This window comes from Eubalaena glacialis, chromosome 1 (genome assembly GCF_028564815.1).
Source record: "Eubalaena glacialis isolate mEubGla1 chromosome 1, mEubGla1.1.hap2.+ XY, whole genome shotgun sequence".
Taxonomy (NCBI): domain Eukaryota; kingdom Metazoa; phylum Chordata; class Mammalia; order Artiodactyla; family Balaenidae; genus Eubalaena; species Eubalaena glacialis.
Window position 1 is genome coordinate 8,255,836 of NC_083716.1, and position 26,836 is coordinate 8,282,671.

The 26,836-nt window shown below is 47.2% G+C and overlaps 1 protein-coding gene across 2 annotated transcripts in view; it reads left to right on the forward strand.

Annotated features, from left to right (window-relative positions):
- Nucleotides 1-1,178: 1,178 nt before the first annotated feature.
- The window catches only part of CPXM2 (carboxypeptidase X, M14 family member 2), a 129,735-nt gene continuing 104,077 nt past the window's right edge, over nucleotides 1,179-26,836 (forward strand). Inside the window, exons 1-2 of one of the 2 annotated variants that reach the window (XM_061185918.1) lie at nucleotides 1,179-1,674; nucleotides 12,948-13,046. In XM_061185918.1, coding sequence (XP_061041901.1) covers nucleotides 1,374-1,674; nucleotides 12,948-13,046 — 400 coding nt within the window. In that variant the 5' untranslated portion in view covers nucleotides 1,179-1,373. The remainder of the gene's footprint in view (nucleotides 1,675-12,947; nucleotides 13,047-26,836) is intronic. The other variant, XM_061185849.1, reaches the window with a different exon arrangement.

The window sequence follows — 26,836 nt, forward strand, 5'->3', positions numbered from 1 at the left end:
GAGGGAAGATTTGGCAGAAGGGGAGAGATTTGAAGCCATTGGAGGGACTCAACATGTCATTGCTGGCTCTGAGATGTAGAGGCCACATACAGGACCAGAGAGAGGCTGCTGGAAACGCCTCATGGCCAGCAAGAGAAGGAACACAGCAGCACCTGGGAGTGAAGACTGGCCAGACTGATGGCCGGCCAGTAAAGAGGACCTCAGGGCTACCACCTCCGGGAACTCACCTCAGCCAACACCTGTGTGAGCCTGGAAGATTCTTCCCCAGAGGTCCCACTAGGGAATGCAGCTTGCTGATGGAAGCCTGGATTTTAGCCTGGTGACACCTGCTCAGACTTCTAACCTGCAGACCTGTACCATAATAAGTATGTGTTGCCTTAAACCACTAAATTTGTAGTAATCTGTTACAGCAGCAATAGAAAACCAATGCAGGCCCCATGTCCCCAACATTCCAGCCTGAAAGATGAACACAAAGTTTTCCAAGGACATAAGCTACTTGTTCAAAAGGTAGTGTGAGCTCCCTGCCCTGAAGACGGGAACCTGCTCACCGATGAACCAAACGCGCCCTGTGACCGCCAGGACGTCAGCCGTAGGATGACTCCACTTCTCTCCTCACCCAACAGGGTCACTTCTCAGTCAGGAGCAGGGCTCCGCCCCCCCGACACTTTACTCCTCGGAACCCTGGGGACCTGGGATCCTCATTCATAGTTCCTGAAATAGGATCATGGTCAGGTTGAGGAAAGGTCTGTCTGGCAGGTGGGGAACCCGTGTCTGATGTGGAGCCAGGGACGGGGTAGGGGTCAGGAGAGCTGGAGACTAGGCTTCGGGCTCTAATTTGCTTTAGGACCTTGGGCCGATCCTTTCTCATCGTGGGTCACGGTTCCCCAACCTGTAAAACGGCTCGAGGTTCCTTCTAGATGGAAACTCCTTTGAGTCTCTGGGGAAGCAGGCGCCCAGCACTGGCCGGCTTCGGGAGTGCGGGCAAAGGGGGAGGTTTGGAGACAGTTGATGGGGTGGAGGGCTCCCCCCCCCCAACACCCGGCTCCCAGGGCCGGCCACCGCGGGGTCGGCAGGGAAGGGAGGGAGGGAGGGAGGGAGGAGGGAAGGGCGGGGCCGGCCCCCCTGCCCCCGCCCCGCGTCTGGGCGCGCCCCTGCCCGCCCCGGCCCGGCCCAGCCCGGCCCAGCCCGGCCCAGCCCAGCCCAGAGAGCGGGTCACACGCGCCGCCGGCCGGACGCCTCCGCGTCTCGTGCGCCCCGCTGTTGAGGCCGGCGCCCCTGCCCTGCGCCCCCGCCCTGCGCCGCTGTCCGCGCCCGCCGCCCGCCCGGCGCTCCCGTCCACCGTGACCCTGCCCCGGGCGCGGGGAGGAGCGGGCATGGCCCGCCGGGGGGCCGCCGCGCTGGCGCTGGCTCTCGCGCTGCTGGCGGTGGCCCTGCCCGGGGCCGCGGCCCAGGGCGCAGCCGTCGAGGACCCCGACTACTACGTGCAAGAGGTTTGGAGCCGGGAGCCTTACTACGCGCGCCTGGAGCCCGAGCCCTTCTCGCCGCCGCTGCCCGCGGGGCCCGGGGAGGAGGAGCGGAAGCTGCGCGCGTCCGAGCCCAGGCCGCCCAAGAAGGCGACCAAGCCCAAGAAAGCGCCCAAGAGGGAGAAGTTGGCTCCGGAGACGCCTCCGCCAGGTAAGAAACTTTCTGCGCTGCGCGGCCCGAGGGGGCGCCCGTGGCTGTGCGCCTGTCCCAGCGGCGGCCCGCCGGGTCTGAGGCGACAGCTGGCTTCGCTGTCCGTGTGTCTGGGATGAGAGACCCGTGAACCTCCCCGTCGCCGCCCCCCGCCCCCTTCCTAGGCACTGCACTGCGCATCCCGCGGGCCGCTCCGAGCGCCCTGGAACTTAAACCTGACCGGCGGTCCCCTCTCAGGTAGAGACAGACTGTGCAGTTGGGAAGCTGCCTGGGGAGCTGGTCCCCATGCCCCAAGTTTGAAATTTCCTGGGCAAAGGATCTTTCTGCCGGACACTTCTTCCTACTCTGCCTACTTTTTCAGTCTGCTCACGGGGCGTTTTCTTGAGAGTGAATTTCCTATTTGGCGATGTGACTAGTTGGTCTGTTTTGGCACCGTGGCCTTCTGGGGAGAGCTCAGCGGTGGCCTTTCCCCAGCCAGGGTCCCCTCTCGGCTCCCTCCCTCCTGCTTTCTGTGGGTCCCTTGAATCCTCTGTCCAGTAGGGGCAGGATGGCAGAGCCTCTGTCGGGGAGCCTTGGGCTGCAGCTGGACTCCTGTGCCGGAGGAGGGGTTAGGGAAGCCCAGTGGCGCCTGAAGCCGGCCGGCCGTCTCTCCCAGCCTCCTCAGTTGCATCCCCACTTTCTGCCTGCCCCGTCTTGGGGAAATGACTTCCATTTGGTTTCTTACACTCCTTGAGAAGGGGGACTTTCTCTTCATTGTCCCAAATGTTCTTTGCTCAAATTGCAGAGGGCTGCGGTCCTAGTATTTAAAGATTGAGGAGTGAGGCAGGATTGTGGCCAAATTCTCCGGCCTTGTAACCACCTTCCTTGAAAGGAGATACATGCCAGTGGCACCATTACACAGCTCCTGGCATGAAAGGCATCACCTTTGTTTGGTTAAACTGTTCACAAAAGATAGCACTGAGGCAGTGGGGAAGGAGTGGAGATGGCGGCCCAGAACTCTTGAGTGTGTGGGCCCATCTCAGCAGCTCCTTTGCACTTACCTGGAGGGGGAGTCCTGCCATATTTCAGTTTGTGGGCGACTCTGTACATCTGCAGGCAGTTCTGTGAGTTGTGTAACCCTAAACAGAGCCATCCGGAATTTCCTATATTTTCTGGGGGATTATGAACATTAAGATTTGTAAAAACCATACTGGTTTAGTAACAGGAATAGGAGTGGGAAAAGACACTCATATTTGTAGACCATCCGCTGTGACTTTATTAGGAGATTTATGGACAGCCGTCTCATTAATTCTTTCAGGGGCTCTGAGGGGTGGGTATTCTTGTTACTTTACAGATGAGGAAACTGAGGCTCTGACCACGTAGGCAAGCTGCTTGGGGTCACTCGCTGGCGTGGGAGATTTGAAAGCCCTTCTCCTGTGCTTTTAACTCAAGAACTTTTTTGTTTGGTAGTTTGAATCAAGCTGGCATGGGTTTTTGTTTTTTTAGTGTCTGCTACGTGGTTAGCACAGCGCTGGGCATGGTTGGGGGAGGTGGGTGGGAGACACACTTGTTAGGTTCTGGTATTTACTGGGGGGGACGACAAGGGGAGCATGGAAGAAGCCCCAGACTGAGAGTCTGAGGACTGCACTTAACGCCCGGGTCTGGGGCTCAGCACTCAGTTTCCTGGACTTCAGCATCTTTATCCGCCCAAGACGACTAGTGCCTGCTACCTTACGTGTCAGTTGTTTGATGAGCTTTTCAACAAAAGCTTGCAGTGTGTCAGCTTGTGGCTGTGCTAGTCCTTCTGTGAGTTCTTCATAATTCCGCAGGTCCTTACGGAGAACCTTTCCAACATCAGGTGCTGGGTGAGGTCCTGGGGGAGGGGAGCGCAAGACAGCCCCGGCACCGCCCTCCTGGAACACACCAAAGTTGGCGGCTTGGAGAAGGTTATTGCAGGTGTGTTGAGGGCTGTATTGCTGATTCCCCAAAATAAAAACAGGGCCCTGGAAATTCCAGAGACTCAGCTTCTGGAGAGCTGCCTCCAGGCCTCCTGCCTAGAGTGTGTGTTTCTAATAAATTCTGTGGGGCTTTTCAGAGCTCCCCGACTCTGACAAACAAAGTGTGACCTTGGTCACAGACTTTCAACTCTGTTCTCCCCACTCCGCTTTTTTTGGCACTTGACTACTGGAACCCTTTACCCTGGACCCCAAGTGGGGGAGCTTGGTTAAGACTGACTTTGATTGGGAGGGGGGGGTCAGTGATAGTTTGTGCAGTTAAATTGCAGTAAGAGGAAATGATTTTGCCCCCCTTAAGGGGTGGCTTGATATATGTACTGCCCGTGATATAATAGAAGCATTCGTTTCTGTTTGTTGTGAACTTCTGGACTGGGTAGATGGTGCCTGCTACATACCAGGCACTGTCTAGACACTGAGGTGGGAGTGAGAGGTTAGATTTAGAGAAGGAAAAGAATGTGAAAGCATATATAACTACTCATTGAAAAGTCTGTCATGTGCTTTGTCTTTGCAGATGATAAAATATTTTCCAGATAGCCTGTATCTTGCATAAAGGCTGGGCTCAAGGGAAGATGGAAGGCACATGTTCTGTGCGTCAGGGTCTAGGAGGGAGTCTTGTCTGAATCCCATAGGAAGGTTTACTTAAGGAGCCAAGGACATTGGGGATTTGATCTTGGTGTGAGTTTGACTTTGCCCCTTGACTGTTCTTTCATGCTACCACAGAAATGTGCAATGGATGTCATGGGCTGGCATTCTCCTGGAAGTGGCTTGGACAGCTGAATCCTTTGGTTAATTGAGAGCATTGCATTTTTCCACGAGTGGCTGACAGATTCCGGAGAAGTAGAGCCCTGATATGCTGAATAGAGTGGAATCTTAAATTTTTTAAAAAGTTTTTATTTGGAAATAATTATAGACTCACAGGAAATTGTAGAAATAGTGCAGAGAGATCCTGTATACCAGGGGTCCCCTGTACTGGTCCGTGGCCTGTTAGGAACCAGGTGGCATAGCAGGAGGTGAGTGGCGGGCGATCGAGCGAAGCTTCATCTGTATTTATAGCCGCTCCCCATCACTCGCATTACCGCCTGATCTCCGCCTGCTGTCAGATCAGTGGCGGCATTAGATTCTCATAGGAGCACGAACCCTACTGTGAACCGTGCATGCGAGGGATCTAGGTTGCACGCTTCTTATGAGAGTCTAATGCCTGATGATCTGAGGTGGAGCTGAGGCAGTGATGCTAGGGGAGTGGCTGCAGGTACAGATTATCATTAGCAGAGAAGTTTGACTGCACAGAGACCATAATAATCAGTTGCTTGCAGATTCATACCAAAACCCTATCAGGGAGTGGCAAGTGAAAACAAGCTCAGGGGTCCCACTGATTCTGCATTATGGTGAGTTGTATAATTATTTCATTATATATTACAATGTAATGATAATAGAAATAAAGTGCACAATAAATGTAATGCGCTTGAATCATCCCGAAACCATCCCCCCACCCCCCGTCTGTGGAAGAATTGTCTTCCGTGAAACTGGTCCCTGATGCCAAAAAGGTTGGGGACCACTGCTGTATACTCTTTTCCCAGCTTCCCCCAATGCTAACATCTTTTAGAACTACAGTGCAGGATTTCTTAACCTTGGCAGTATTGACATTTTGGGGCCACTAGTGTGTGTGTGTGTGTGTGTGTGTGTGCGCGCGCGTGTGTCTCAGGGCGAAGGCTGTCTTGTGCATTGTGGGATGTTTAGCAGCATCCCTGGCCTTGACACACTAGATGCTGGTAGCACCCTCCCCCGAGTTGTGACAACTAAAAATGTCTCTAGACATTGTCACATGGCACCAGTGGGTTGAGAATCACTGCTATGTACAATATCAAAACAGGAAATTGAGATTGGTACAATACTTTTAACTTTTAGATTACATTCCCTGGTTTTCACATGCACTCGTGTGTGTGTGTGTGTGTGTGGGGGGGGTGGTTCTCTGCATTGTCTCACATCTGTGGATTCATGTAACCATCACCACCATCAGGACACAGAACTGAAATCCTTTTCTGTGGTGGAGTGGGACTCAGTATCATAAAATTTCTGAGGCCCTCATTGCGAACATCAGTAACTCCCAGAATTTTAGAACTTCAAGGAACCTAAGTGTTCATTGCATGCAAGTTCTTGTTTATTGCAAGATTCCGACAGTGGGCTGCTCGGTGTTAAAAAAGGATTAAAGAAGACAATTTAGGTGATATAAACTTCTTTTAACACTTTCGTGAAGTGGACAGTCTCCTTGTGGAGAACGGCAAAATGGGGCAGAAGGCAGGAAGCTTTTATAGGACAAAGAATAAAGAACAAGGAAGAAGAACATAGAAAATATCTGGTTGGCTGGGGTGACACAGTCCACTTTGTTTGGGGTGAGAAGACCCAGAGTTGGCTTGGCATTTGGGAATTGGCTAACTATTTCTGACTAAGAGGAGATTGTTAGGAACAGGAAGCTTATCTAAGTTTTGTTTGCTGATGTGGCGCCCTGGGTAAGAGCAACTCCATCTTGGGCCTGGAAGTTTACTTCAACACCAGTCTTGGCTCACACGTTTCCACTGATGGGCGCACACCACCTTGCGAGGTTGCTTATCCATTGGATAAATAGTACTGATTGCTAGAATGTTCTTCTTCACAGGGACCTGGCAAGCTGCTTCTCTCTAATTCCATTTATTCTAGCCAAATTCAATATTTTCTAGATCCCTGCAGTTGGAATGCTTTGAGGTCCAAAGAGTGAGTCTCCTGGCCCCAGTTTTCATCATCCCAGGGTGAAGAGTGAGATGAGGGACCACATTCTGGGCATGGGAGTGGACTTGGGGTGTACTTCTCATGTCATCTCCAAATTGATGGACTTGGTTTGGAGCCATACTTTTTGTAGAGAAAAAAATGGAACAGAGAAGTAAACCATAGTTATATAACTGATTTGCCTTTTCCCTCCCAACAAGTGGTAGTAAGAAACAAACAAGCTGATAAACAAGACTCTTAATAGGTGATTTGAAGATGTTTTGTTCTCCCCCCTCCACTGGGTTAGAAGTAGCTTTTAACTTTTGGGTTCCTGCTTGTTTGTTGCTTTCTTCAAGGACTGGGGAGCATGTGCCTCTGTTGGAATACACGCCCGCCTGCATTGCACCCATGGTTTTGGTCCACGGTCTTGAGTCCATGGAATTCTCAGAGTGGGCAGCGAGCCATGTTTGTTCGTATGTCTGTGCCCAGAACTGGAGAGTTTGCACTTTGTACTGTGTTGCCCTGGCTTGGGGTAGGGGTGGGGGGCGGGCAGGCGGCGATAATCAAAGAGTTGTTATTTGAGCATATTTGGTTGTAAACAAAGCCCTTTCTGTTATGCGCTGCCAGCTAGTTGCTGGAAAGAGCTTCACTTTTAAGCTTTTGCTGCAACACTCTTCAGGGCGTCTTGCAAGGTTTGGCCTTCGGATGGAAATGTCTTCTGTTGGGCAAAGCTGGAGTGTGAGGATTAGACGAATGTGTCTGTAAATATTTCACTATATATTTTAAAAGCAATCACAAGGCTATCAGCACACCTAAACAAATAACAAGAAATCTTTATATCATGGTATTATATGTTCTCTTGAAGAGTTAACTCCAAAGTGTTTGGTCCAACTCCCTACAAAATTCCAAGGGAAAGGACTTTTTATAAAAAAGATCTTCTCATGTACATCAGCAAGCAGCTTTCTAAGACACCACCTCTGTTTCCAAAATGCTTTCCAAAGTCAGCTATTCGCGCTGGCAGATCTCCTCTCGACTGTGCCCATGGTTCCAGAAACTAGGGTTTGTGCGTGGATAATGAAGGGACAGACACTTGCGTGTTTGGGGAAGCTGGGTTGGATGCTGTGGTTCTTGAAAATAGCCAACGTGTTTCCTGCGTGCCCCGAGCATCCCTGGCTGCCAGGTCTCATGGTGGATGGTGCCTTTAGTCCCATGGCAACAGCAGCCTGGGCCCTGGAACCTGGCCACGCCACGCGGCATGCGGGATCTTAGTTCCTGACCCCGTGCGCCCCGCAGTGGAAACATGGAGTCTTAACCACTGGACTGCCAGGGAAGTCCCTTGGAACCTGGATTTTTGAGGTGGGGGTCTCCGCTGGATGTCTGAGGTGGCCAGGGAGCCTGAGCTCTCAGGTTTTGCGCCTCCAGCAATGGCTCTGCCTTCTGTGGCCTTCTGAGGTCCCTGCCCCCATCGCTGCTTTTCTGGGATCATGAAACCCATAAAACTGGGGTGGCTTTGGATGGCTACAGGAAGGGCTAGTGTTCGTAACTGGCTGGGATCCCATCGACTACTGATCTGGGTATCGTAGGATGGTCAGGGCCACACAAGACACCTTCAAATGTTCATTTAAGACTCTATTTTAATTTAAGACTCTAGATTTTTATGGAACACTTGATCCATGAGAGGAACATGTAAGGGTTTGGCATAGTTTTTTCAGCATTCAGAGAGATTCAAAATCTGGCTCTGCCACTCATGGGCACGTGTGACATCTTCACGCCTCGAATTCCTCACTGTGACAGGGGAATAATAATAATAATGATAATAAGCTTCCCAAGGTGGTGTGAGGTTAGAAGGTCGATGCACAGCCTCGCAGTCTTTCGAGGGACAGGTCAGAGGCAGCTTCTACCCAGTGTCCTCAGGTCCCCCAGGTACATTGAGTCCTGATGGGTCCCGCTTAGCAATGCAGCCCGGGTTATGGGCGTTTCCTTCTCTGAGTCTCACTCCCTCCACTTCTTCATTTGTGCTTCATGAAATCACCTCTCACATTCACTCCTGCCCCCAAGGCCTTGTCTCAGGCTGGTTCCAGGCAGAACCCAAATGGAGACCAGCAGGTACCAGCAGTGCCCCCTGCAGGGCTGGCACACCCCACCTGCTGTGGTTACCGGGGTATCTCTTTAAAGGCTAAGGGCTTCTTACTTGGTTGCAGGTCAGGAAGGTGGCTGCTGCTGCACAGAGGCTGGGAGTGGCTGTCCCTTCTGCCCTGGGGACCCTGGTGGAGGCCAAGTCTTCTGCACAAGACCAAGGTCTTTCTTCTGCACGGAAGGCCAGCCCAGAGGGGGACACAGTCTGATCAGCTAGTTTCCCAGGGAAGACCCAGCCGAGCAGGAGGAGGGGAGGGCTTTTGATTGATTGATTGACTGACTGATCGATTGACTTTGGTCCAGCCCTGGTAAAAAAAGTATTTAGAAACTTGCACTGGTGCTTCCATCTCCAGCCCAGACCATTCAGGTCACTCATTAACGGAAGCAGGCACGTCCTTCAACCACTCAGCCCCTTTTTTTCAGGCTTCACCTGATCCCTGGGAAACCTCTTTCTGCCAAGAGCTTGACTGTCTCAGATTTGGGAACTGGATAAGGACACAGGCTGTCCCCTCCCTGTGTCATGATCCTTTTCTTGCTAACACACACAGGGAGCACGAGTTTCTGATTTTTTTTTTTTTTTTGGCTGCTCCGTGCAGCCTGTGGGATCTTAGTTCCCCGACCAGGGATCGAACCCACGCCACCTACAGTGGAAACCTGGAGTCTTAACCACTGGACCACCAGGGAGGTCCCGGGAGCACAGGTTTCTAACTGCTTTTGTTTCGGCTTTTCACATTCACCTGCAAGGTCCTCCTTGGTCCCATGGTGTTTGAGAAAAGTGGAATTATTGTCTGTCCTGGTGCCGCGAGGCTGCCTCTCTGGGGAGCTCCCGAGAACCTGCAGTGGCTTGGTTTCCCGCATGGCCGTCCTCCTCATGCGGATTCCTTCACAAGAGCCAGGCAAGGAGCTTAGGGCTGGGGCTGCGGCTGCGTCTTTCACAAGAGGGAGTGCAGGTGCCATAGGGCTGGAATTTCTTGGGAAAATGCAAATATGCAGCAAAGAATTTTTTCAGATTCTGGGGTTGCTACTGTAAGCTCCGAGTATAGAGAGGGGAAAAAATAGTTGCCTGTCAATCAAGGAGCATGATATTTATCACCATGGACCAGAATAGAATATGTGGCCTGCATTGGCAATTCAGTTTGCTACTTTTAAGGAATTCAGTTTTGTCACGCAGCCCAGATGGAGATGTTGATTTGGTTCTGGCTCCTTCTCTGTACATTATTTCCACTTCACTCTTTCTTTCATCTGTACAGACCATATGCTGCCTTTCTTGCTGTAGGAGAAGAAGGGGCAGGGAAGGGCCTAGGCCTGGCGTCAGGCCCCTGCTCTGCCGCCTCCTGGCTCTGTCAGTGACCTTGGGTGGGTCTCTTCTCCTCTGAGCCTCCGTGTCCCGCTCTGTAGAATAATGTTCATAGCAAGCTTCCTGCCCTCGATGGGTATTTGCCAAGATCGAATGTTTTAATCTATGTGAAAATGCCTTGTAAATTATGCCTCATGCTTCACGTGTTGGCTCTTACTCTTCCAGCAACTGGGATGGTGCTTTGTGACGGTGGGGACTTGGGACTAATATGAAGGATGAGAAGGTGGAGGCTGTCTTTTTTTTTTTTTTCTATGCGAGGGCTTCCTCTAGTTGCGGCAAGTGGGGACCACTCTTCATCGCGGTGCGTGGGCCTCTCACTGTCGCAGCCTCTCTTGTTGTGGAGCACAAGCTCCAGACACGCAGGCTCAGTAGTTGTGGCTCACGGGCCTAGTTGCTCCGCGGCATGTGGGATCTTCCCAGACCAAGGGTCGAACCCGTGTCCCCTGCATTGGCAGGCAGACTCTCAACCACTGCACCACCAGGGAAGCCCCAGGAGGCTGTCTTTTATTCAGAGGTCACTGCAGGTCAGGCACGGCCCTCAGTGCTTTGATATATGTCATCTCTTTCCTCTCCGTAACTTCCACCGAGGCAGGTACCATGTCTCCTTATTTCACTGATGAGGGGAATTAGCATAGGAGGGGTGAGGTGGGTCCCCCGAGGCCACACGTGGTCGGTGCAGTGGCAGAACCTGGCTGCCTGGGGCCGGAACCAGATCTGTAGGTACATGTCCTGGAAGTGCGTCTTCCCTAGAGAAGGTGGCAGGTGCCCTGCCTGTCTTCTCTGTCCCTTTGCCACTCCCTGTGGGGATTCTGTTCCCCACATGTTGGTCTCAGGGCTGATAGCACATCTGCCTCACATCTGGGCCATTATTGGATTCCCAGAGCTGAGTACAGGACGTGGGTCCAGCCCGGGGGAGTGAGGCTGAGGGTGTTCGTGGGGCTGTGTCCTCTGACTCTGTCTCCCATGTTGCCCATGGAGGCCCCGTAGAGGTTGCCCAGGCAGAGGGAAGGCCTGCAATGAATGCGGGCTTCCAGGGAGGGGTTGGATGGCTTTTTCCTCTCATATTTTGTAAAACTTTTTCTTCCCTTAACGTATTATCTTTCTGCCAAATCAGACGCTTCATTCTCAAAAGTTGTGGCACCCAATTTTCCAAACAATCAAGATTTTTACAGACCCTCGATCAGGCTCTTTCAGAAGAAGTCATCTTTGGAGGTCACCGGGCTGACATTCCTACCCACAAAAATGGGACAGATGCCGAGGTGACATTAGGCTGATGTCATCAGATGCGCTCAGATTGGCAGTCTTCCTCCTCTGGCCTTTCTGAATGTTTTGGTTTATTGATTTCCTTGACCCGAGGAGGACATTTAATTTTGTGATTTTTTTTTTTTTTTTTAGCTTACATGAAAAATGAAAGATATGCCCAGCAGGTATCACCCAAGAATATGATGGAGAGAGGATTGCCTGTGGCTGGGCCCAGTGCACCCTTGAATTTTTTGAAGATTTAAGGTTTTCTTGATAAATATCTTTTTTTTTTTTTTGGTGACTCTAGAACTACCTGAAATGATTTCATTAATTGGCACAATCCACTAGATGTTTTTGGTATTTCAACTTGCTTTTTAAAATGCAAACTAAGTATCTCTCTCCATAGACCTTCCCTTCCTCTTGTTGTTGTCTCATTGGTCATTCATTGACTCACAGTCATTCATGATCATTTGTTCCTCACAGACTTAACCAGACTCTGGAGGGAGAGCAGTGAGCAAAACCAGGCACAGTTCCTGCCCCCATGAACAGAACAACATATGTTACATGTGTTTGATAATGCTACACAGGACGGGTGTGCAGAACCATAGTGGGGGCTGCTGACACCACACCCAGGTCCTTGTTTCCCACTGGCACACCCATCCCACAGCTGCTGGGGCTTGGCTGTGATGGCTCACAGCTGCTTCCCTCTCTGGAGCATGATCCTTGGAAGGCGACAACTCCCACCACCCCACACACACCCGTCCCCCGCAGTAGATCAGTCTGTAGCCAGAGGCTAACCAGCATAGGGGAAGGTGGCCCCTTATCTCAAGGTGGGGACAACACTGTGTGCAGTTCCAGCTCCAGAGCTCCCTATGGGATCAAGCTGAGTTAGACTCTGCCTGGGAACACAGCCTAGCTTAGCTCCTTCCTCTGCCTCATCTTGCTTCCTCCCTTCTTTTCTCTTTGGAGCCCTCCCTCAGTACCTCACCTGCACCGAACCCCTGCCTCAGGCTCCACACAGAGGCAACTTGACCAAAGACAGGTGCTCTCAGAGCCCATCCAAGGAGACATTGATGTAGGTGGGGAGTTCAGGAAAACCATCTCAAAGAGGGCATGGCCGAGCTTGGATTTGCAGGATCAACAGGAGTTAAATAGATGGAGAGTGAAGGAAGGATGTTGCAGGAGGAGGCACAGCACATGCCGAGTTCTGGTGGGCAGGAAATACGAACTGAAGGCTGAAAGGAAGCCAGTGTCTGTGGAGCAGAGAAAGAGTCCAGTGTGAGAGGAAGCTGGACGGGCCAGCGGGGCACCAGCAGGCAGACACCCTGGGTTCCAGGAAGGAGTCCCTCCAATTGGTGGGCAGCATCATCACACCTCCAGGTACCCAGCCGGGGCCTTGGAGAGTTAGGTGGGAGGAGCCCAGCATGGTAGGAAATCTTGCCCCGGGGTCAGAGGTCTGGAGTTCCAGCTCCGTTTTATCAATTAGACGTGGTGTCACTTTTGGGGCCCCAGGGAGGGTCAGAGGTACTCCACAGGACGTTTTGCGGTCTTAGAACAGTAACCACCTGCAAGTGTGCATTGTTTTCATTAGGAGTGTTTATTTCCCTGGGTGTTCACAATAACACGCTTCCTTTCCTTTAACCACCAGCCCCTCAGAGTCCAAGGTGCCTTCACTGGGGTCCGGGAAGGCAGAGGGTAGAGACGGCTGCTTTGTAGGAGAAGACGGTTGAGTCCTCAGCAGCCTGGGATGATTCTGACATACGTGACAGTAAAGGCATCTCTTTCTCTCTCTCTATTCTTTTTAGGTAAAAAGAGCAACAGAAAAGGCGTGAAAACCAAGAGCTCTGAGAAGGCTGCCGGTGATGATCACAGGGTCCCTGTGGCCCGTGACGCTGTCAGAGAGGGTGAGTGAGGCCCCCGCTTCGTCACCGGCCCTGGGAGGGCGCAGGCCCCGGCGCAGCAGCCGAGTCCCGGGCACGGGTCTGCCTGGGGGCTGCTGCCCCTTCTGGACCATCCGTACGGGGCTGAGAACATTCACAGGCTCTCTCCTCTGCTGCGCACAGTAACTCACAGCCATGTTTTCCCCATCTGCTCGACTAAGGTCATTTCTGAATTTCCTGGAGCTCTTGGTTGCCTTCCCTGCCCTTCCCCCTCCCCCCTCGAAGACAACATCATTTCCTTTCTTGTGGGGCCTGCCCACAGCCTTGTGTGTGCATTTCTTATCTCCCAGCCGAACCCAGGGCCTCCTGTGTCAGAGGTCAAGTCTTCTACTTCCAAAGCATGTAACGCTAGGCCTGGCATTTTACAATCATGTAAAAATATTGGTCCTTTAATTACTTACCTTAGGATGGTCAAAGCCATTAGTTCTAGACTCATGGACAAACTCTGACCCACTAGCTAGAGCTATTACTATTATTATTAACTATTACAATTACCTTTATCCTATCTCTGTTACTCTAAAGTATGGTATCTAGGATGACATTTCTGCTGATATTAGTAATAGTGAACATGTATTAAGCACTTAAGCTCTCAGTAGTTGCCAAGCACTGGGCCTTGTACGTCACAGCTCCTGATGTCCCTCTGAGTATTGTGGATATTATTATTATTATTGTCATCATCATCATCATCGTCGTCATCACAGATGAGGAAAATGAGACTCAATAATATGGATCCTTTGCCTACCGTTATGCAGTTTGCAAGTTGTAAAACAGGGATTTGAACCCAAGATTTTCTGGTTTCTGCTCAGCAGCACAGCTGCTTGAAATAAATAGAGCATTTTACAAATTTGCGTTTATAGAGGCAGGATCCGATTTCAGTTGCCGCGTGAGCCCATAAACCTTGTAACAGAGTTGATTGTCACAAAGGGAATTGTGTGCTCCCTTAAGGCAGAGTGTAGTGATCTGGGGCTGTGTTTCTAACCAAGAACTTGCCATCAAAGAAATCATAGATATGGCTAGCAGTGCATCCTAAAACAAAAACAGAAGTGCCACAACAGTGAACTTCTGCGATCACTTAATAACTGAGAATTCTATTCCATCGTAAAGTGGGCAGGTGTGCACTGGACACATTGCCCTTGGGAGGGCCCAGCATATCAGGACGGTGTGTGGAGGACCCAAGGGGGGCTAAGGCTGTGTTCCTGCCGGTTCACCCTGAGAGCGTGGGCCTTTGGGGTTTCAACTAAATGGGTGGTAGTGAGACTCCCACCTTGGGTGGGCCTCGGGCATGACTGTTTGTCCCCTTGCCCCAGCAGGCTGATAAAACACCAGCTGTTTCTCAGGATCACAAGTCACAGGGCTAAAGCGGCTTCTAGTCTGGCCTCACCTCTCTGGGTTCTGCTGCTGTCAGATCTGGGCCAGAGAGTTCTTTCTTGTCTTAATTCTTAGATGCTTTCAAACATATTTTAAAAATAGTTTTTCCAGTTTTGTTAGTAGCTTTAGCACAAGGGCTGGTTTGAATTATCTTACTTCTCCATTACCAGAATTGGAAGTTGGTACAATTTTGAAAGGCATTTTCACAAAGGTTTTTCAAGGCCCATTTCTGTACACACGTGTGTGTACACGTACACTCTGAAGTCCACACTTGCCTCCTGTTCTGCCACCCGAACATTCTCCTTCCCCACCCTGGCCCACTCAGGATTGTTCCCCCGCCCTTCACCTCAGAGCCCTGTCTGAACAGTTGGGACCCCTGGTCTCAAAGGCAGCCATTCTGGCTCTGATTCTTTGAGTGCCCTGGACGTGATTTTGGCCTGTGAGCCTTGTTCACATTGCTCTTCTATTAAAACAGAATTGAGGGCAACCCTGGGGGGGAAGAGAAGCTGTGTGGGCCCTGCTATGCAAATATGGAAGGGAGAGAGATGGTGAGGAGGGGAGGTCATGTGCAGGAGGCAGGTGGCACAGCAGTTAGGAACACTGGTCTGGACCAGGAGGGGACACCTGTGGGTGGGGCTGGGCAGAACAGGGCCTCGGATGGACAGCTGGGCAGGCTCAGGACCCCGCATCCATCATTCTCTCAGCATCTCCTGTGGTCGAGGTGGGGGCCTTGCTGGAGATGGGGCAGAATGAAGGGGTGGGAGGGTGGCTGTCACTTACACTGTGTCCAAGGTGGCAGGTGGACCAGATGTCACCTACATCACGTGCAAGGCGACAGGTGGAACAGATGTTTCCTGCTTCATTTTCAGGGCGGTGGGCAGTACAGATATTAACCACACTGAGTTATGTGAGTGACTGGCATCAAAGGGCTCGTGTTAGATGTGGATTTGAAACCGCACAACCCAGATTGGGACTTGAACCCACTGTCTTTTAATTGAGGTGACAGACCTGGTCTCAGCACTTAATGAAGCCCAGGTTCTTGATGTCTCATTGCAGAAAGAATTCAGTGAGAGACAAAGTGATAGGTAAGAAGTGGATTTAGAGAGACACACATTTCAGAGACAGAGTGTGGGCCATCTCAGAAGGCGAGAAGCCCCCAAATAATGGGGTGGTTAGTTTTTATGGGCTGGGTAATTTCATAGGCTAATGAGTGGGAGGATTATTCCAACTATTTTGGGGAAGGCGTGGAGATTTCCAGGAATTGGGCCACCGCCCACTTTTTGGCCTTTTATGGTTAGCCTCGGAACTGTCATGGCACCAGTGGGTGTGTCATTTAGCAGCTAATATATTACAGTGAGCGTATGATGAGGCTCAAGGTCCACTGGAAGTCGAATCTTCTGGGCCCACTGGAAGTCGAATCTTCTGGGCCCACTGGAAGTCGAATCTTTGGCCATCTTGGACCTAGTTGGTTCTAACTAGTTTTTGTCGTGTCCCCAATGGCCATGTCATTCTTTTAAAGGTTGTGCCCAGTCCCCTTCCCTCCTGTTTCAGACTCACCCTGAGGGAATCTGAGCTTTAAGGGAGAGATTATGTACGTGGCTGTCAGCATGACTAAGGATCAGTGTCAGCTGTGGCGAGTCTCCAAAATACATCTTGGATATTGTTCTATAATAGCATATGCAGTGGTTGAATTATTGGTGTAGTTCTTCCCCTCTCCCTATATGTACAGCCTTTGCCATATGACTTCTCAGTTCCCTTCACAAAAGGTGAAAGCCCCTTGACTTTGGGCTGGTCCATGTGCCTAGGTGAGGCCAATAGAATAAGGTGGACTGACAAGGTGCCAGTTCTGTGCTGAGGGACTTTGTTTGTTTCCATTTGCTCCTTGCACCCTGCCATCTCCATGAGAAGAAAGCATGCATCTAGGCCACTGGTCCAAGGAGCCTGGGAGATGAGTGAAGCAGATATGGGCCCAGTCTGCAGCCTGGAGCCACCAGCTGAGTCCAGCTGATCTGTAGACAACTAAGGAATAAGTGCCACTGAGAGTCTGTGGTGGTTTGTTACACAGCAATAGCTGACAAATGCGGTGAAGATGAAAACCCTCATTTTTTAAAAAGTTGTATCGTGTTCTGTCAAATGGATGTTCTATAATTTATTTAACCTCTTAAGTGAAGGACATTTAGGTTGTTTCCAATATTTTGCTGCTATAAAGAGTATCGCAGTGAACTTAGCGTATACCCTGTCACTTACCATGCATTGGTTGCAGAATAACTCCCTGCTTGCCATTCAGAGCCCACCATGATTTGACTTATTTCTGGCCTCTGCTATCCCTCTGTAAAGAGGGGATAGTATGTCTTTTATAGGGTTTTGTGGAGATGAAATAATGTGTGCTGAGTGGCGTGTACACAGTAAGCTGTCAGCAAACATAAGCTCTGGTTTTTATTTGCTGTCTTGGGACTTTTCATGCCTTAGTTATAGGAGTTGGCAGATATTTTTAAAGGATCAAATCGTAAATATTACACGCCTTATGGGCCAACAAGCAAACTTGAGCATATTATGTTGGTACTTAAATAACCATTAAAAAAAGTAAAAACGGTTCTTATCTCATGGGCCGTACAGACACAGATGGTGGGCTGGGTTTGGCCCTCACTTGGGCTGTAGCTTGCTGGCTTGTGCCTTAGAACTTGATGGCTCTGCCTTAGAACTTGATGGTTCTCTCGGAAGCCTGCCCTGATCACCTGTCTTTTGCTTTCCTGTATCTCTTCCTTGTGCTCCTGGTCCTCTCCTCTCTGCCATCACAGTGATTCCTGTGCATGGCTCTTCTGACATGGGAGGCTGTGAATGTTTATGAGCAGGCTCCCTGTCTGATTCACCTCAGGAAATGCCCAGCGTCGGTAGCAGCAGCACTTGACCAGAGTAACAAACCTGTTTATCGCGCACCCGCGCTGTGTCGGCACTAGTGTTCTGGGGTAGAGATCAGGTGTTCCATGCGTGTTGAAGTGGATTCTCCATGGCCCAGATCAGCAGGACTGGCCCTCCACAGGAAGTGCTCTTTGATCTGTAGGAAAGAAGCTTGATTTCCTGCCATCATGGAAATAGGGTGGTTTCCCAAAGCAGTACATGTCAGTGAATGGAGCGCCCTCAGCACTCTGCCTCGTGTTGGGTTGGGTGAGATTTGAGGCCTCTAGCAGGTACGGTGCTTGGGGATTGACCTACCTTGTGTGTGTGTGTGTGTGTGTGTGTGTGTGTGTGTGTGTGATACTTGAGGGTTTTCCTTTGTATCACAGACAGTTTGGCTTTTCATCGAAGCCCTTGCTGTGAGCCTTGCCCTTTGTTGCAGGGCCAGATGGCTCTCGGAGGCTCAGCTTGGTCGTCCCCCAGATGTCTGGCACAGCTGTGGAGGGCAGTGGAGTGAGTCCCACATTCCTGATTTGGGAGGAGACGGGGCCGACATGGTCTCAGCTGCCCTGGAAGACGCTGTGATAAAGGATCACATCTGTATTTCGGATTCCTTTGGAAGTGAGAGGGGAAGCGAGGGGTGGCAATTGGGACAGAATCACACCACCCTCTTGGACAAGCCTTGGTGGGGAAGCCTGAAAGATGTGGACACTGGAAAACCCAGGGCTCCTCCATCCTTGCTACTTCTTCCACTTTCAGCTCCATCTCAAACATGTCTAAAAAGTTCTTCTTCAATCTCTAAAATGAAACCTGTGTCCCCTGAGGTTTTTCTAGCCTCTTGCACTTTGGAGAGATTTATTTTTTCCTCCAGTGGTTTTGCTGTGGCAGGGTCTTCACTGGGTCAGATCAGGGGCCCTGGGCTCGCGCCCTCTGCAATTGACGGCACACTGAGTGTGTTGATTGACACCGTGTGGGCAGCCCAGGGCCATGGGCTTCAGAAGCTTCAGTCTGAAACCAGAGCCACAGTGGACTTGCCGGCCTAGAAATACCTCCCAGACAAGGGGTCAGGGAACAGAGCTCTGATGTGTCAGTAGCACTGGTTTGGTGGCACTAAAAGGTTCCATTCCTTTCTATCACCCAGTTGACCCCAGCTGTGGTTCTGGGTGACCAAGATCACACTAGTCCATCATTGGAGGAGGGATTCTAGTACTGCAGCTCCTGTGAATCCTCATGACAGAGGCCAGCACATGTGCTCTTGTCGCTCTTGGAGTTTTGTTCTTGTGACACTGTCAGCCTTCATTCCATCCTCTCAAAACTTCTGTGTGAGACCGTCTTTATTCTACATTGCTGACTCTGGATGGATTTAGCAGAAAACCCAATTCACCTTGTCACCTGCTAAAACTTAAAAAAAAAGAAATTTAACCCACTTGAAGTGGAAGTTGTTTTAAAATTGATTTCTTTACTGCTTTATTAGACATTTTGAACTATGAAAATAGTGAATGGGCCTTGTAGAATATTTGGAAGATACAGAAAAATGCAAAGAAGAAGATGAAAGGAATCCACAGTCTTATCTTCCAGAGATAACCATGGTCGACATTTTGGAGTGTGTCTCTCCAATCTTTCCTCTCCGTGTGTATGTGTGTGTGTGTGTGTGTGTGTGTGTGTGTACAAGAACAACATCACAGGTATGTGTATAGATCACACACATGCTTTTTGCAAAATTGAACTAGTCTTATTTTGTGACCTTCTATTCTCATTTAATATGCTGTTACTTTCTCATCATAAAATATTCTTTTACAACATTACGTAACATTATTTTCCATTTTATGATGGTTTCCTGACTATCATCGTGTTTTTTAATGTTCACGTTGTTTCCAGTTCTTCCCTGATGTGGGCAGTTCTGCCCCGCATCCTGGTGTCCGTGGCTTTGCTCACCTACTCCTTGGGCTTGTTTCCTTGAGGAGGAACTGCACAGATGTGATCCCTGTCCTCCAGAAAAGTTTATACCAACTTGTGCTTTTATCAGCTTTTACCCACTTTCTATTAGGGGGTGTGTGTGTGTGTGTGTGTGTGTGTGTGTGTGTTGATTTATAAGAGCTCTTTATATATGAAGGACAGGGCCCCTCTATTGATACATTGCAATACAGTGTAGTGAAGAACTCTGAAAGCAAACTGAGTGGAGATCAAAGCCCAGTCCTTGGCTCACTAGCTGTCTGACCTTGGGCATGATGTTTAACCTCTTTGTTCCTCAATTTTCTCAAATATAAAAGGGGGATAATACTTGGACATGCCCATAGGATTGGGATAAGTATTAAATAAGATGACTTGAGCGAAGCACTCACAACAGTGGCTGACACATGGTAAATGCTCAAAAAGGGTTACTATTACCTTATTAGGTCCCATTGAATGAGCTTCCTATCAGTCATTCACTGGGGCACTGGCCATCTTTCTTCTGATAGAAGCTGAGTTGGAAAATGTGTCTTGGCACGAGAACCAAATGGGTGTGAATGAACCCCAAAAGGTGCAGGCATCCCCACTCCCAGCTGTAGGCGGCTCTAGACCAGGGCATTGCTCCCCCGAGAGAAGTAGAGCCTGTGAGGAAAAGTGGAACCATGCTCCCCGAGGGCATCCTGCTTCCAAGAGGGAGGAGGGGAGGGCAGAGCTGAACTATACACACCATTTATCGGTGCCTGTGTACCAGTCAGACAGGTTACCCCAAGGGCAGAGTGAGTCAGGTGGCAGAGAGAGGTATGGAACTCCCCTCAGGAACATCCCTCCTCATGGAAGCCAGGAGTGAAGGAGTGTTCCCTTTAGCCTATGCCTACAAGTTTAAAATTGTTTCATCTTCCTGGAGAACTGTGGTTTTTTTTCCTATTGTGTATTGACTTTCTTTATGACTAATACTACTTTTTGACTTAAAAAATCTATTTTATGTGACATTAAAGAAGCTATATAGCAATTTAAAAATTTTTGTTTAAGCTTGGATTATCTTTTATAAAGGCCTGAACCGTGTAGGAACATAGAATAATCTGTTCCTTGAAAGTGTGAAAGAACTAGGCTATAAATTCATCTGAGCTGGGCACTTTCCATAGAAGAATTTCTTTGATAATTCTTTACTTTCTTTCATGGTTCTTGATCTATCAGGTTTTTTTATTCTTTTGAGTTCATATTGATAAATTTTATTTCTCAAGATATCATCACTCCATTAATATATTTTCTTTTTGAAACTTATTTGTTCATTTATTTTAGAGCAGTTTCACATTTACAGAAAAATGAGAGGAAAGTGCAGAATTCCCATATACCTCCCCTCCTGCTCTAGTTTCTACTATTAGTAACACCTTGCATTTGTGTGGTGCATTAAGAGTATTGATACCTTCTTATTAACTAAAGTCTATAGTTTTCATTAGTGTTCACTCTTTTTGTTGAACATTCTATGGGTTTGGACGAAGATGTAATGACATGTATCTACCATGTATAATACAGAATTGTTTCACTGCCCTAAAAGTCTCCTGTGTTCATCCTATTCATTCCTCCTTCCCCCAAACCTCTGGCAACCACTGTCTCCAGATTTTGTCTTTTCCAAAGTGTCATATAGTTAGAATCATACAGTATGTAGCCTTGAAAGACTGGTTTCTTTCACTTAGCAATTTACATTTAAGGTTCCTCCAGGTCTTTTCATGGTTTGCTTGAGAGCTCATTTCTTTTGATCATGGAATAATATTCCATTATATGGCTGTACCACATACATTTGTTTATTTATTCATCTATTAAAGGACATCTCAGTTGCCCCCAAATTTTGGCAGTTAAGAATAAAACTGCTATAAATATTCATGTGCAGGTTTTTGTGTGGGCATAAATTTTCAGCTCATTTGAGTAAATACCAGGGATCGTGACTGCTGGATCATATGATAAGAGTATGTTTAGTATTATAAGGAGTTGTGTCTCTTTTATAGTGCCCCATCCGTCAAAAAAATTCAGTGTTACTTCTCTCCTTTTTTAAATTTGTTTTCAGTTTTTTTGTCCTTTTAATATTCTGATATCTTTACACGTTTGTTACCCCATCACTGATGTGATTTTCTGCAGTAGTATTTCTGCTTGTACCGCTTTGTATAGAATATTTCCTACTTTTATTGTGAAATAAAACATACATATAGAAAAAGTCCATAAAATATATGTTCTGTTAACAAATAATTATAAAGCCAATCCCTATGTAACCATCACCTGGGTCAAGAAGTAGAGCATCGTCAATCTCCCCATCACATCTTTATCCCTTCAACTCTAGAGGTTACCTCTATCCCAACTTTGTTAACATTTCCTTAGTTTTCTTTATAGTTTTACCACTTAATGTTTGTATTTCTAAATGAGTTTGGCCTGTTTTTGGAATTTATATAAGTGAAATTATACCGTGTATATTCAGTCATGTCGTGTATCATTCTATCAGTGTTATACTTGTTTGGTTCATTCATTTCCATTCCATCATTGGAATACATAACAATTTCTTTATCCATTTTAATGTTGAAGGACATTTGACTTGTTTGCAGTTTCTATATTTTATGAAAAGTGCTGCCAATGAAAATTCTTGCACACACATCGTAGTGTCCACAGGCTTGAGTTTCTCCTGGTGTGTATACAGTTAGGCATGGAATGACTGGGTTCAACTTGACTGTTGAACAAATGCTCAGTTGTTTTCCTCAATGGCCATTGCATCCTAATTTCCCATCAGCATGGTGTGGGGCTGCCATGGCTCCGCATCCTGAACAACTGTTGTATGATCAGACTTTAATATTTTGCCAGTCTACTGGGTGTATAATGGTTAACTCACGGTGATTTCATTGACATTTGCTAATTGCTAATGAAGTTGAGCATCTTTTCATATATTTATTTGTCTTTTGGGGTGAAGTTCCTGTTCAATGTTTTTCACATAGATTTATCCATTCTAAGTATGAGCTCTGACTTTATAGCATTTGTAGCAAATATGTTCTTTGCTTCTGTGACTTAATTTTTGTTCCTATGGGCTCTTTTAATAAACAGAAATTCTTAATTATGATGTAGTCAAATATATCAGTCTTCTTTATGGTTGCTACTATTTGTGATTTCTTTAAGAAATTCCTTTTTAAAAAGTCATAAAGACATTTTATACTACTTTCTAACGCTTTCTGATTCCTTTTTTCTCTTTCTCATTTAGGTCTTGATATATTAGAATGGATTTTGTTTGTTTGTGATATGAGATTGAAGTTCAATTTAATTTTTTTTCTTGTGAGAACCCAAATGGAATAATAATTGTTTCCCCACTATTTTGCAGTGCTGCCCGTATGTGTTGGATATCAAGTGTCCATATATGCTTGGCTTTGTTTTCAGGCTCCCAGTTCTCTTCTTTATCATTAATTCATTTTTCTACCTGTACATAAAATACCTCACTCTCTTAATTATTATAGCTTTATGATAAATCTTGATATCTGATAGAGCAGAATTTGTTCTTCTTCAAAAGTTTTGGTTATTATTGACCCACTGAAAGTGTGTGTGCGCACACACACATTTACACCATGTAGTCAATTCTTTACAAACTCTCCTGGAATTTTGATTAGAGTTGCATTAATTCCATAAAATCAATTAGGGGAGAATTTACATATTTATATTGAGTTTTCTAATCCACGAACATGTATATCTCCGTATTTCTTAGATCTTTCAAAATATATCTCAATACATGGGCCTTGCACATTTTTAAATAGATTTATTCTTAGATAATTGACATCCTGTGATGCTTTTAATTTCAGTTTTCTAATTCTCTTTTTCTAGTGTACAGGAGTACAGTTGATGTTTGAATGTTGATTTTATACCCAGCAACTTTGCTAAACTCTTATTAATTATAAATTTATTCATATATTAACTTGGATTTGGGTACAGAATCAATGTACACTAAATAATGACAGTTTTCTTTTTCCTTTCCATGTTTCAAGGCTTTTATTTATTTTTCCCTACTGCATTGGCAAAGAGCTTAGTTCAAAAATAATAGATCTTTCCTTGTAGGTTTTATTTCTGTCTTTGGATTTTTAGTTTTCTTGATGTTTGGCTTATCTTAAATATTTTCTATCTTTTTTTTTCAGCATATCCTTTTCATGGCAAGTAGAGGCCATGTCTCTTGCACTATACTTAGGGTGAACAACATTTTCCTGGTTATTACATCAAACCACATTATTTCTTTTGGAGTCTTTTGGATGGTGTACCTCTTTTAATGTTTTGTTCTTTACCCATCTTTGAATGAGTCAGATTTTCTCCCCTGGGGACAGTCTAAGCCCTTCCTCAGATCTACAGATGTTGACCAGGTCAACAGGCAAACCCCCCAGTACAGTTTCCACTTTCTAGCAGCCTTTTATCTTTTACACGTTTTTGCTCTTCTTAGGTGCAAACTCCTTCCCTCACTGCTGGTTCTTAGACACTGTGATCTGATGGGATTCATGGGGAGCTGTAATCACCTTCATACATGGTTATCAGTGTTCTTGTGCCCTCACTGTCAGACTGCCACACCTCCCCTACCTCCTGTCCAGTTGTGTTTTAAGAACTTCTGATCCAAACAGCTGTAGAAACTTGGCTGGGGGGAGAGGTGAGCACCCAGCCACCTCAGAAAGCCCCATCTGGGCTTTAGAGATAGATGTCCAATTTTCTAGTTGCTGCAGACCCTGGGTTTCAAAATGGAGGCATGCAAGAGGGGTGAAGGGTTTTTCAGTCCCTCCTCTGGTCATCTCCATTTTTTTCCCCAACTGTCTCCATTGGACTCACATGTGGTGAATGTTCTTCCACCTCTGGCGTTAGGTTGAAGCACTTTTGGCAGTCTTTACTTATCTGCCTCTTCATAGTTTTTTAGGATGAGTTTGGGAGAGGCTGCAAAACTTTAAGCTGGAGTTCCCCAGAGTCTACGATGCCTCTGTACAACTGGCGACTTTATGAATTACGGTAAATAACCCTGAACACATTATGAGAAGGTTGTCCCTTTTAAGATCCCTTAAAAAAGCTTTTTCTTTCTTTTTTTTTTTTAATAAATTTATTTATTTATTTGTTTGTTTTTATTTTTGGCTGTGTTGGGTCGTCGTTGCTGTGCGCCAGCTTTCTCTAGTTGTGGTGAGCAGGGGTTTACTCTTCATTGCGGTTTGTGGGCTTCTCGCTGCAGTGGCTTCTCTTGTTGCGGAGCACGGGCTCTAGTCACGCAGGCTTCAGTAGTTGTGGCACGTGGGCTCAGTAGTTGTGGCTTGCGGGCTCTAGAGTGCAGGCTCAGTAGTTGTGGTGCACGGGCTTAGTTGCTCCGCGGCATGTGGGATCTTCCCGGACCAGGGCTCGAACCCGTGTCCCTTGCATTGGCAGGCAGATTCTTTTTTTTTTTCTATAAATTTATTTATTTTTATTTATATTTTTATTTTTGGCTGTGTTGGGTCTTCGTTTCTGTGCGAGGGCTTTCTCTAGTTGCGGCAAGTGGGGGCCACTCTTCATCGCGGTGCGCGGGCCTTTCACTGTCGTGGCCTCTCTTGTTGCAGAGCACAGGCTCCAGACGCGCAGGCTCAGTAGTTGTGGCTTACGGGCCCAGTTGCTCCGCGGCATGTGGGATCTTCCCAGACCAGGGCTCGAACCCGTGTCCCCTGCATTGGCAGGCAGACTCTCAACCACTGCGCCACCAGGGAAGCCCAAAAAGCTTTTTCTTTTGAAGTAATTATAGACCCACGGGAAACTGCAAACAAATGGGTCTTGTGCTCCCTTCAGTCTGCTTCCTCTGGTGCATTTTGGGTAACTGGTACAATAACAAAATCAGGCCATTGGCGTTGGTACAGTCCACAGAGCATGTTCGGACCCCACCAGGTATGTATGTGTGTGTATGGGTGTGCATGTGTGTGTACGTGGTCCTACGCACGTGTAGTTTCATGGAAATAAACACCACAGATACAGGACAGTTCCATCACCATAAGGCTTCCTGGTGCTACCCTTTTATAGCCACACCCTCCCTTCCCCAGTCGCTAACTTCTGGCAACCACTCATCTGTGTCCTGTTTCTATAATTTTGTTTTTTAAGAATGTTAGATAAATGGAATCATACAATATACAATTTTTTGAGATTGGCTTTATTCCCTCAGCATAATTCTCTTTCACTCTTTCTGAGTTGGATAAATAGACTTAGTTTGGTATTAATATGATATAATAGTCAGGAAAAGCTAAGCCTGTTAAAAATTATTATTAGTGAAGTGTGCCATGCATACAGAAAAGTCTAGAAATCATAAGGATATAACTTATTGGATTGTCACCTACACCACTCCCATATAATGTGAATGCACCATTATAACTGTCATTTTGATCAGAAACAGAACATGACCAGAACCTCTGAGGCCTTCCTCCTGTTCCTGCTCACAGATAACCACTGTCAGAGATGATTTTTGCCTGTTTTGAGCCTATATTCATGGAATCATACACTGTATTCTCTTTGTGGCTGATTTCTTTCACTCAATATTATGTTTATGAGATTCATCCATGTTGTGTAGAGCTATGGCTCACTTATTTTCATTAGTTTATAGTTTTCTATTGCATGACTATCCCACAATTTATTCATTCTCATATTAGTGGACATTTGAATTGTTTTCAGCTTTTGGCTATTACATATAGTTCTGCTAGGATCATTCTTGCATGAATCTTTTGGCATACGTATGAATGTGTTTCTGTTGCATGTATACCTAGAAGTAGAATTGCTGGGTCATAGCGCGTGAGGATCTGTAGTAAATACTCCTAGAGAGTTTTCCAAATTGGTTGTACCAGTTAACACTTGTGCCAGCAGTGTTGTTTCACTTCCTCACCAACATTTGATACTGTGTCTTTCTAGTTGCATTTGTATTCATGGGTATGTACTGGTATCTCACTGTGGTCTTAATTTGCATTTTCCTGAAAGCTAATGACTAATGTTTACTCACCATTAAGATATCTTCTTCTGCGAATGCCTCTTCAGCTCTTTTGCTCCTTGTTCTCCTTATTGATTTATAGGATGGTTTTTTGTTTGTTTGTTTGCTTTTCTTAAAAATATTGTGGATGTGAGTCCTTTGTTATTAATATGCATAGTAAATACCTTCTCACACTCTGGCTTACCTTTTCATTCTAGTAATTGTGTCTCTAGAGTAACAGGTCTTCTTAAATTTAATATAGACCATTCATCAATATTTTCCTTTAGTACTTTTGTTTTACTTTTAAACTGTTTTTTTTAACCTACCCCAAGATCATGAATATATTTTTCTATGTTATCTTCTAGTAATAAGGTTTCTTTTTTTTTATTTATTTTATTTTTGGCTGTGTTGGGTCTTCGTTTCTGTGCGAGGGCTTTCTCTAGTTGCGGCAAGCGGGGGCCACTCTTCATCGCGGTGTGCGGGCCTCTCACTATCCCGGCCTCTCTTGTCGCGGAGCACAAGCTCCAGACGCGCAGGCTCAGTAGTTGTGGCTCACGGGCCTAGTTGCTCCGCAGCATGTGGG